General features: G+C 42.2%; 1 protein-coding gene across 4 annotated transcripts in view; it reads right to left on the bottom strand.

Annotated features, from left to right (window-relative positions):
- Positions 1-12,264, bottom strand: part of sbf2 (SET binding factor 2) — a 110,129-nt gene that overhangs the window by 27,222 nt on the left and 70,643 nt on the right. For all 4 annotated transcript variants that reach the window (XM_082540519.1, XM_082540521.1, XM_082540520.1 and 1 more), the window contains 5 exons: positions 7,260-7,430; positions 6,690-6,961; positions 5,498-5,670; positions 5,173-5,246; positions 491-686 (listed from right to left, as the gene is read on the bottom strand). In XM_082540519.1, the coding sequence (XP_082396645.1) occupies positions 491-686; positions 5,173-5,246; positions 5,498-5,670; positions 6,690-6,961; positions 7,260-7,430 (886 nt within the window). The remainder of the gene's footprint in view (positions 1-490; positions 687-5,172; positions 5,247-5,497; positions 5,671-6,689; positions 6,962-7,259; positions 7,431-12,264) is intronic.

Here is a 12,264-nt window from a genome sequence, read left to right as displayed (position 1 = left end):
GGACTGCTGAGCAGCTAGAAGGTTATATCAGACAACAATGGGACAACATTCCTCTTCCAAAAGTTCAGGAGCTGCTCTCCTCAGTTCCCAGACATTTATGGATTCAATTAGATTCAGTTCAGTTTTATTTATATACCAATGAATCACCACAACAGTTGCCTCAATGCTCTGTGGTTAAAAGAAGAGTGGATGCTACACAGTGATTTCTTGAGACATGTTGCTGCCATCAAATTCAGATTCAGTCTTTTTAAACATTTGATGTTTTTTTATGTTCTGTTGTGATTAAAATACGAGATTAAGAAATTTGTAAATCACTGCATTCTGCTTACATTTTAAACAGCGTCTCAACTCATCAGGATTTGGGTTAGTATCCGATGCCCCTTACTGACAAAACAGACTTTTGCTTTTTTAGTTTAACACTGAAAATTAGCCAATAAAAACAAAACATATGAGTATTTTTCCATTTTATTGAGACTGTTTTTGTACTCACCCAGTGGATCATGTGGGATGCCTTTAAAGATGACGCGGTACGTGGTGAGAAACAGAGCTCCCTCTGCTGGCAAGATGTGCGGGCCCCCAAGGAGGCCCCCTGTGGCCTCCTCCCTGCCATTGGGGTCCAGAAGCACCCGCAGCCCCTCCGCAACCAACTCTTCTCCAGGAAGCAGCGCTGGACGCAGAATCTTAGGCTGAAAGGTAAAAGCATAATAACCCATCACGTCTACAAACACATGCGAGATCCAATTTAGACATTTTTCATTGACAACAAGGTGCTCAAAATTAAGCGCATGTGCGTCACTGAAATCAATTTGTCTTCATAATGTCAAATCACAGCACCGCATGAATTTCTTGGACAAACTTAAGCTACGCACAAACGTCATCATTGAATAAAAAAGAAAAAACACCCCACACATCTTGCAAGCACACTAGTCATCAAACGGCGTTCAGAAATTAAACATCCAACAAAAACAAATTCCTACTCTCTGCGGAGGCCAATTTACCATTTCTACTCTCCTGAAAAACTCATGATCTACTTTTTAAGTGAAAATGTTTCTGTTTTATGCAGCTCACTGAACCGAGTAAGGACTGGTTTTCACTTTATGTCCTCAACATCTGGAAACTGACTGATGTTCTATAGGTGAAAAAAAGTGCATCACAACAGACCTTTGTAATCATATAATTCAAAAAGCAGCTGATACACAGTACATTCTGTTCCCTCTTTTAATCATTTTGCAATAAAAAACAACAACAATAAAAAGGTGCAGTAATGTTACGTTGGAACACATACTTGTATAAGTGGCGTCTTTTAACAGTAAATACCTTACATTTTTGTGCGAATTCTGATTCAGCTGCAATGGCTGAAATTAGTTTCGGTTTAAACTCGCTTTCCCAAAGACGCATGCGACTGACTCATGTCTTTGTTTCGCAATTTGCTTGATAATTAACTGGCTGCCGAGTATCTACTAAAGCAGTATCTACTATACAGTGGGGCAAAAAAGTATTTAGTCAGCCACCGATTGTGCAAGTTCCCCCACTTAAAATGATGACAGAGGTCAGTAATTTGCACCAGAGGTACACTTCAACTGTGAGAGACAGAATGTGAAAAAAAAAATCTATGAATTCACATGGTAGGATTTGTAAAGAATTTATTCATAAATTAGGGTGGAAAATAAGTATTTGGTCACCTCAAACAAGGAAAATCTCTGGCTCTCACAGACCTGTAACGTCTTCTGTAAGAAGCTTTTCTGTCCCCCACTCGTTACCTGTATGAATGGCACCTGTTTGAACTCATCATCTGTATAAAAGACACCTGTCCACAGCCTCAAACAGTCAGACTCCAAACTCCGCCATGGCCAAGACCAAAGAGCTTTCGAAGGACACCAGGAAAAGTATTGTAGACCTGCACCAGACTGGGAAGAGTGAATCTACAATAGGCAAGCAGCTTGGTGTGAAAAAAATCAACTGTGGGAGCAATCATCAGAAAATGGAAGACATACAAGACCACTGATAATCTCCCTCGATCTGGGGCTCCACGCAAGATCTTATCCCGTGGGGTCAAAATGATCATGAGAACGGTGAGCAAAGATCCCAGAACCACACGGGGGGACCTGGTGAATGACCTGCAGAGAGCTGGGACCAAAGTAACAAAGGTCACCATCAGTAACACACTACAACGGCAGGGAATCAAATCCCGCAGTGCCAGACGTGTTCCGCTGCTGAAGCCAGTGCATGTCCAGGCCCGTCTGAAGTTTGCCAGAGAGCACATGGATGATACAGCAGAGGATTGGGAGAATGTCATGTGGTCAGATGAAACCAAAGTAGAACTTTTTGGTATAAACTCAACTCGTCGTGTTTGGAGGAAGAAGAATACTGAGTTGCATCCCAAGAACACCATACCTACTGTGAAGCATGGGGGTGGAAACATCATGCTATGGGGCTGTTTTTCTGCCAAGGGGACAGGACGACTGATCCGTGTTAAGGACAGAATGAATGGGGCCATGTATCGTGAGATTTTGAGCCAAAACCTCCTTCCATCAGTGAGAACTTTGAAGATGAAACGAGGCTGGGTCTTCCAACATGACAATGATCCAAAACACACCGCCCGGGCAACAAAGGAGTGGCTCCGTAAGAAGCATTTGAAAGTCCTGGAGTGGCCTAGCCAGTCTCCAGACCTCAACCCCATAGAAAATCTGTGGCGGGAGTTGAAAGTCCGTGTTGCTCGGCGACAGCCCCAAAACATCACTGCTCTCGAGAAGATCTGCATGGAGGAATGGGCCAAAATACCAGCTACTGTGTGTGCAAACCTGGTAAAGACCTATAGTAAACGTTTGACCTCTGTTATTGCCAACAAAGGTTATGTTACAAAGTATTGAGTTGTATTTTTGTTATTGACCAAATACTTATTTTCCACCCTGATTTACGAATAAATTCTTTACAAATCCTACCATGTGGATTCATGGATTTTTTTTTCACATTCTGTCTCTCACAGTTGAAGTGTACCTCTGGTGCAAATTACTGACCTCTGTCATCATTTTAGGTGGGGGAACTTGCACAATCGGTGGCTGACTAAATACTTTTTTGCCCCACTGTAAGTCAACAGTCAGGTCTGCACCCTGCTCTGCTTCGGCTCCTTCTGGCCTCCACAGTCAGCAGAAACACTCAGTTGTTCCATTGTCACAAATGTGCACGAGGAGGGACGTTAGATCATTCACAACATTTCCCATTAAGGCCACACCTGACCTGTGGGAACGAAGCTCCAGCCAGGAGATAATAGCTTCTTGTCCTCGAATGAACAGCGAGACCAAGAAGAAAGTCCCTCTGCACCTCATTACTGCTGCGAGCTCGGCTGCTTATTGTTGCTGCACCTTAAAAGCATGCACTGCTTTCCTTCTTTAGGGTTATTGCTGCCATTACTACTATTCAGACTTGTCACAAAGCCAGAGTCGGTGTTGTTTACACACTTTCAGCATGTTTTGGCATGATGCTCGCAGCCCAAGATGGAAGCCTTATCCGACACATAAACATGTGAGTAGCTAACCAAAAGCTGCAGCAGACAGACAGCTCTCCGCTGTGTCCAGGTTGCTCCCTAAGCAGCATTGGCATAATGTTTTAATGCATGTATAATTGTGTGATTTATCAAAAGCTGGCAGGCGTGTGGTAGAGCGAGGTCCAAAAGACTAAGTGGTAAAATATGAAAGCGTGATGATATCTGGAAAACACTGGATGACATTAGCTGGATGCAGAGTTGCAGCAAACCAGACCAAACTGAGCACGTGGACTAAACTAAGAGACATGAGTAAAAGTCTTCATTAAGTCAACAGTGCAGAAGAATACAGTGTTTAAAATTAGTCTGTGGTTGTCTGTGTTAGCTCTGCACAGACTGAAGACCTTTCATCCTGTTTCAGCTATAGCATGCTCCCCTCTGTAACTCCGATTTAGATAAGCGGAGGAGGACAATGGACTGGATGGATGGAAGCATTATGTCAAGTAATCCAGATTTATTTTTCTCAGTTATCAATAAAGCATAGAGTATATATATAAAATATAACCATCGCCACAGTAAATGGTAAATGGACTGATTCTCTCACCCATTCACACAAGCACTTTCTTCTATGCTTTTAAGCGCTTTCTAGCTAACATTCACGCACATTCATACCCTGATGGATGCATCGGAAAGCAACATGGGGTTAGTATCTTGCTCAAGGATATTTGGCATGCAGAGCGGGGGAGCCAGGGATCAAACCACCAACCTTCCGATCAGTAGATGACCTCCTCTACCTCCTGAGCTACAGCCATAGTGACGTCAGCTATTAACCATGGCGGGGCAGAGCTCACTAAGAAACCAGACACGCCATCAGGAAAGTGTTTACTGAGGTCTTAAACAAGTAGCAGTCGATAGACTTTTGTACAATTTGATTTTATTTTGCAATCAAAAGATTCACCCCCTGCTGGCCAGTGGTGAAACTGCAGGATTTAAGGAAGGCTATACCCATCTTTTAAATACAGTCTATGACATAGAACCAGATGCCTCAGATGTGATCTGCTTTTTCATATTTGCCTGTTCAACGAGTTCTTTTGGAATATAACTTTTAGCTTGCGCCTGTTGTTAGATGATAAGTATGTGATGAAAACTTAAATTAACAAACTATGAAAGCGAATTTTTAAGTGTGTTACCAGTGGACTCCTCACCCATTTGTAGTAACTTGCAATAATATGGGTCAAGTTCTCTATAGGTTATTATTATAAATGGAATGAAATGGATCTAAAAAAAAGGTCTGCCCCAATTGATCTAAGGCTTGGCTATTAGACAGATGACTCTAGGCTTTCTCCTGGAAACTACTTGATCAGTTTTCCCCCCTAATTGTACTGTCATTAACTTTGAATGTGCTAACTAAGGCCTGCACAGTGTGAGCTGTAGCTCTTGGGTCTTTTGCACTCTCTCTGAGCATTGCTTTGTCTGAATCAACTGCTGATGATCAATTAATCAAGTGCATTTGATTAGCAGCATCTGGCTGCTGTTTACCCTCCTAATTCCTATGGAGGCAGTAAAAGTGTATTTAGTTTTAATCATTTGAAGACTTTTTCATGTGAATGTAGCTGCATAAATACTGTATATACAGCTGCTGGGTCTATGTAGCATAGAGTCCCAGCAGCTTAGTGAGAAACAGCACTCACCTTCTGAATAGGAGGTAACCTCCTGCTCTCGCGGTGAACCGCCTCCAGCGCCTCAATCTGCATAGCTACAATGCCTGTAGGTCAGAAGCTGGGGTCAGTTACCATGTGTACACACACACACACACACACACACACACATGCATGTGTGTGCTTTCTATCAGGATGTGTATTTACAGGTTTTGACATGCCAGGAGTTTAATGAGCTCACAGGCCTCTGTTGCTGTTGGCCTGAGCTGAGAAAACACAAATCGAAGGTTTTACTCTGAATACAGCTGAGGGAATCAGGGTGGTGACAGAGAGTGAATAAATACAGTTAGTGCTGTACCTGGGATCATGCTGTGCAGGCTCTTAATGTGCTCCTGTGTCACGCCGCTCTCTGTGCACACCTTATCGATGAAGCGGGCCACAAACCGAACCACAGAGTTGGCGACGTCGCTGTTTTCCGAGTCCTCAAACCCACTTTCAGTATCAAAGCTCTCTGCCACACTGCCAGCAATGCTGCAAACACACACGATGACACAATGAAAATGAGAAAGGTCAAGCCACCATGCCCAGGAGGAGATCTGATCCTAGATGTGAGAGTTGTGTGCTGACAGACATGGATTTAAACATGCACTGTGCTAAAGAGCAGTGAAGGTGAGAGTGATTTGCAGCCTGGCATGAGCTGAGTGCTGATGCCTGGATCGCTGGCTCAGACTCTATTATCCAAGGAGAATGTTTCACATGAGAAACTGATGCAACTTTCCTTTTGGATGCACAAATACTAAGTGATGAAATCCAAATGTCCTCTGTGGGAAGCAAACATGTCTGGGGTGAAAGCAAAAGAAATTGAAAGAACTTTTCCACATAAATACATTCTTGGCTGCAGCTTTTCTCTCATCTTATTATAAATAGAAACAAAACACATTATAAAATAGCGACATTGTGTTCTTGTGCAATTAGGAACAAAATATAAAAAACTGCAAAAAGCTACATCCTCCTGACCTTCAGTTAAACAAGAAACGACAACAAGAAAATCTACATGAATACCCTTCGGTTTTCAGGGCAAGACATTTAAGGAGGGGATCTTCCCCTGTTTAATTGTCTCCACAGTTGGTATAGAACATAGGAAATCACTCCCACTCTTAATTTGTTTGGTTTGGGTGAGTACAGCGTAGCTCCCGTATAAGACAACCTGATGGTTTTAAAGTTTCCAGCAGAAGTAAATGAGCCGCACACTTGTTTTAGTGCAGTAGCGATGTGAGCCCACAGGATGGATGTGGTCCGGAAACAGAAGGGGAGCTGCGATCCATTTGGCTAAATAGGAAGGTATCATGTAGACCGCAAGCTCTGCCACATCCACCCACATGCTTATCATCACCTTATTAAGAGAAGCACAGATACTCCCAAATCATGAAACCCAACATGGAAGTTTCCTTCCAGATAAGACTAATCGCTCTACCTTGCAAATGCAGAACAAGCCAAAAAACATTAAAAAGGTTGCAGTCGGGTTTAAGATGTTAAACCGCTCTCCTGACCTGTTTGTCACAATGCTGTTACTGCCGCTCTCCCAGTCAGTTGCAGGGGTGTTGCGCAGCAGCTTGTTCTTGCTGCTGTCCAAAGGCACCAGCAGGTAAACCATGAGGCTCGCGTAGTGGATGGCCTGGCTGAACACGGTGCTCTCCTCGTTCTTCACGAGCTCCTGCTGCTTGTCTTTGCTCAGACTGGGCCATAAACGCAGCTGCTCTGCTGCTAGGTCCATGGCTGTCTGCTCTTCATCTCGGTCCGCTGCAGGCACGGCACCGGCATCCTAAAGGAGGTAGAAGCAGAAAATAAACATCTTAACAGCCTGCTCAAAAACTTGTTTTGACATTCATACTGTCTTTGAATGTAACTTTGCTAAAGAAGCCAAATGTCATGGTTTGTTGAGCTACTTAAAACCAAGATTGCTTTGAAAAGCATTATTTTGCATTTATATTCGGATATTTGCTTGAAAACTACATATTAGTAATAAATTATAATAAAATTATTTTCTCACTCTGATTTTTAGTTTAATAGACTTAAAATTGTTACAAAATGTGCAACAGTCCCTCCTATCCCTGTTTTACCTTTAACGTGGCGGTGACGCCCCCCTTTTCCTCCGGGGTGTTAAGATAAAGGGCTCGGATCTGGCTCTGTACTTCGCTGTAGAAAGTGGCTTCCCAGAACTGCTGGTTGGTCCAGATGGGATGGTCCTGTATGCAGGTGTAGGCAAACTGGTTCACTCCCGGAGCCAACTTCTACAAGGCAAAACGGAGATCACACAGTGAGGACAATGTGGACAAAAAAAGAGAAAAGAAGCAAGATTACACAGCAGGCTGTTTGGTGGTTAGTTTTCTATGTGGGGCTGATTTTTCACTGGATTTGTGACCGACACTGCATGTTTGTGTAGACACGCGATCTTGTGTAGAAAGAGAAAAGAGCCCTCGTGAATTTAAATCTTGGGGGTTATTAAATGACTGACTGATGGAGTAAAAACATAAAAAACAACCTAAAACAAACAAAAAAAGGATAGAAAAAAAAAGTTTATGTCAGCTCCGACAGTAAAAGACACTCACCAGATGTTTGACTGTCGGGCTTAAAAACAACGAATGACAGTCTCATTGTTTACAATTAAATATATGTTAGGACAGCAACTGCATTTCCTGTTTTCATAAAATTGAATTCATGTATCAACTAAAAACCTGACAAAGTCAATCAAATCCTTTTTCACCCCCCGTGAGGACAAACACACTGGAGCATGTGGCTCCACAGCCAAACAAAGGCACACAACTTCATTTTAAATTCTGATGGAAATCAAAGCGGGGACGCAAATCATCTGCGGTACTCGGCAAAAGTCTTGAATCAACCCTAAAGAGGCAGACTTTCTTGGAATTTGTAAAGTGCTCTTGAGCAATAGTTCCCCAGCTTTCTGAAAAGCTATCAAAACTTTTCTTTGGACACTGGCTGCTTTTTCAGTATTTTTCAGAAGAATTGAAGAACACCTTCAATTTTCAATCGAACAATGATTCCAAACACACAGACAATGGTGTAAAAGCAAACCTAGATAGAAATAAACGCTCAAGTGAACACCATCAGTCATGGTGTGGTCTCCCCAGAATGGAGATCTCATCATTACCGCAGCAGTGAGGGATCATTTTGAGAGAGAATGGAATTTAAAAAAGGCAGCAAACATCCAAAGAAGAGCTTTAAATGTCTTTCAATAAATCTGGCGATGTATTCCTGAAGGCCACTACTAAAGAAATTACAAAAAAAGTTTACCTAAGAGTTCAGGCTGTGTTCAAGCATAAAGCTGGTGATTCTTTCGTGCTTGTTAGAACTGTACAGACTCTGTTTTTGCCTGATTTACTGTTCTTTCAAAGTATGTTTAAACAGGTTTCAATAAATCATTATAATTTTGTGTGGTTCAAGACTTCTTACTGCATAAACACAATTATCAAGCCATGAAAATACACATTGGACTCAGGTCTAGAGCCTAAACGTTTCTCTTTTTGTTCTCCTGAAGATAAATAAGATAAGATAAGATAAGATAAGATAAGATAAGATAACCTTTATTAGTCCCACACTTGGGAAATTTGTTTTGTCACAGCAGGAAGTGGACAGTGCAAAAGTTATGACAAACGCTCCCCCAGCCTGAGCTAAAATATCCTGCATGCATTATTGGAGATATAACTTCTTAAACAGATAACAACTCCTACTGATGAAGCAGCACACGTTCTTGTGCCTACACTAGTGAAAAACAGTGTTGTTGTTTTTCACTAGTGTAGCCCAAGCAGTGAATCACCTGCTGCTTACAAAAACAGATTCTGAACATACTGTACCGTCCTCAGCACAAGACATGAACGTTGCTGCACACTGTACTGTAATAACACATGTTTAACCACGCTGGAAGTGGTGGGGAAGCAAAAAAATAAATCAATCACGCCACGAACAACACGATCCAAATACAAGCACGGCGTGCCATTAAATTATCATCACAAACCAACCGCCCACAACCGTCCACCTCCCTTCAAAGTCTGACAGCCATATGTAGGGCTGAAGGCTTTTATTAGATTAGCTTCTGAACCCTCCCCCTGAGCCGGACACAACACGGTGGTTTCTATTATCACTTTATAGTTTGCCTTTGAAGGATGAGAACTTTGGAGGTGGGGGTTACTGTAATTATAACAGACAGAACCAAAACAGTTTTATTCCCAGTGAAATGGGCCAGAAGCCAGAAGCCAGGAGAGCTGGGAGCTAATGCCCGCAGCTGCAAGCACATAGCACTGATAACGCAAGTCTTTCTGGAGCTGTGTCTTGTTAGCGGTTTATGGGTGTTAACAGGTCAGCGGTTTTTCTTCATAATTCAGACAAATGTGTTTTTCCGCCTTAATAACACATGTAATTGAAGAAGAGCTGGCAGATATGTCTTACTGTTTAAAAAATGTGTAGGTTAAACCTCTTGAAAGAAAGAATCATTCTGACATGTTGACACACAACCGAAGCCGAGCCCTCCTCCGCTCGTCTAATATTAGATTACCCAAATGAAACCGCTTTTTTGGGAAACATGACTCTGCTGAGCGCAGCAGATTTTCATGAGTTTTCAAGGTGTTTAAAATAAGAAGCAATAACATCCTGCTGGCTGATGACAGAGGCCAAGACAGATTCAAATGATCACAATTTAGAACAAGAATGTGAAATAACAGTGTAGGTTACTAAAGGTCAGCTGTTGTTGTTGTAGCTTTTTACCCTTTATTTAATGTTTTAGGTGCATCATTTTACATTGACTCAAACCATGAATACTGCAGTTATATAGTGCAGCTCTGCAGTGGTAGTGCAGATCCCGCACTGGTTGGGGCATTTCTTTGTGTCTCCACAGGTACCTTCAGCCCCACAGATTAAAGAGGCAGGATATACCATGCAATGAAAGAACTGATATGATATTAAGATTTACACTCACTGACCACGTCATTCCACCTGTTCAACTGCTGTTAACTCAAATATCTAAATTAGTCAATCTCATGGCATAAAAATAAACACTGAGGCCTGTAGGCATGGTCAAGACGACATGCTGAGGTTCAGATGGAGGATCAGAAATGGGCACAAAGGTGAATTAAATGACTTTGCTGAACTGCTGATGAACTGAGAATTTCCCACACAACTATCACTAGTGTTTACTAGTAAATGTCTGGAGTCAGTCTGCCAACTTGAGGTCAGATTGCCTCGAGCTGACAGAAACACAAGAGTAACGTCAAGTAATTCACCTGTTAAAACTAAGGTAAGAGCATCTCTGAATGAACAACAAGCAGACGGGCAACAGAAGTATAAAACCAATGCACCATCATCACCTAAGAACGGGAAACTGAGGCTACCAAAACAGAAGATTGATGTCTGATGAGACTTAATTTCTGCTGGTACATGGCATGTTATTCAGTTCAATTCAATTCAGTTTTATTTATACAGTCTACAATAATACATACGGAGAAAAACCCAACAGTCATATCACCCCCTATGAACAAGCGCTTTGGCGACAGTGGGAAGGAAAAACGCTCTTTTAACAGGAAGAAATTTCCGGCAGAACCAGGCTTGTTTATGGACGTAAACAATGGTTTAAGGCTGCTGCTGGTGTCATGTTGTCAGGTATATTTTCTTGCCACACTTATCCATCCCTTTATGACCACAGCGTACCATCTTGTGATGCCACAAAGTTCAAATGATCTCAAACTAATTTCCTGAACATGACACTGTACTCCAATAGAGTGACTTTGGACTGGGGTGGAACAGGAGATTCACATCATGGATGTGCAGTTGACAAATCTTCAGCAAATGTTTGATGTTGTCAAACAGTTTAATATGGACCAAACTCTCTGTTTTGAAGGCAAAAGGGGGTCCAATCCTTGTATTTTCCATTTGTAACAGCTCCTCCTGCAGGGCCTTGCCATCAACTGTTCCTAAATGATGCCTCAGCACTATGACACACAGTTTACCTCTCCTTCCATTTAAACCACTCGTACTAGACACAGATTTCACCTGACGCTTAAATGCAAGCTGCCGGAAGACATACTTGTAGACAACATTAGGATGTCATTATGAGAACACGTGTAGATAAACTGTTTCCTCAGAGCTAAATTGATCACAGCTATAAATAAATACTGACAAATAGGAACAGAATAGCAGCCCCCTAGATGGTACTGTGTGCTAGCCTTTGTCAGTGTCTTGCAAGAGATGCTGCGAGGGAGTGTGTAGTTTGTGTAGGAGGGTCCGAGTGTGTGCGATTTGTTAGTGGCTGTACTTTCTTGACTTATCAGGAGTTTTGTAGGTCATTTCGACCCAGGTTGGCTCTTACTCATTTGTAAAGCACCAGACAGATGTGCAAGGAGGAAGGGAAAAGGGAAGGAGAAAAGAAAGGAAAGGGAGGAGGAAAGAATAGAAGGAAGCAAAGATGAAGGGAAGGAGGGAGCATACCACTATTAGCCCCATCTGGCTGATCTTGTGGTTTCTTCAGATGCACTTTTGTAAACCTAAGTCGTGCTGCTACACAATATTGTCAACAGTATTTTTTCTTCTGCCTTCACAAGCTTATGAATTCAAGTGACATGCCATTCTTAATATAATCTTATGATGTTTAATATGATATTGGCCCTCGCTTTGCAGCTATACCAGCTTCAACTCTTCTGGGAAGGCTTTCTACAAGGTTTAGGACTGTGTTTATGGTCATTTTTGACGATTCTTCCAGAAGTGCGCTTGTGAGATAAGATGCCGATGTTCGACGAGAAGGCCTGGTCTCCATTAATTCATCCCAAAATTGTTCTATCGGGTTGAGGTCAGGGCTCTGTGCAGGCCATTCAATCGGTGAAGAGGAGGAATGCAGGGCTTGGTAAAAACAAGCTGAAAAAAACAAAATAAAAAAACACAAGGGGAGACAGAAAGGAGAAAAAGCCGTGCACAAGTCACAGTAATTAGGCTATCAGGATTTAGAATCCCACTTTGAACTCTGATTTTATCCAGAGGTTCATAATATGATTGATAACCGCCTCAGCCATGCAGCGTTATGCATGTCCGCTGTCTCTGAGATGGTGAATGTTGTCGCTGAAG

This window comes from Aulonocara stuartgranti (genome assembly GCF_965226115.1).
Source record: "Aulonocara stuartgranti genome assembly, chromosome: 1".
Taxonomy (NCBI): Eukaryota; Metazoa; Chordata; class Actinopteri; order Cichliformes; family Cichlidae; genus Aulonocara; species Aulonocara stuartgranti.
Note: the sequence above shows the minus strand (reverse complement) of the source record. Positions and strands in the feature narration are given on the sequence as shown.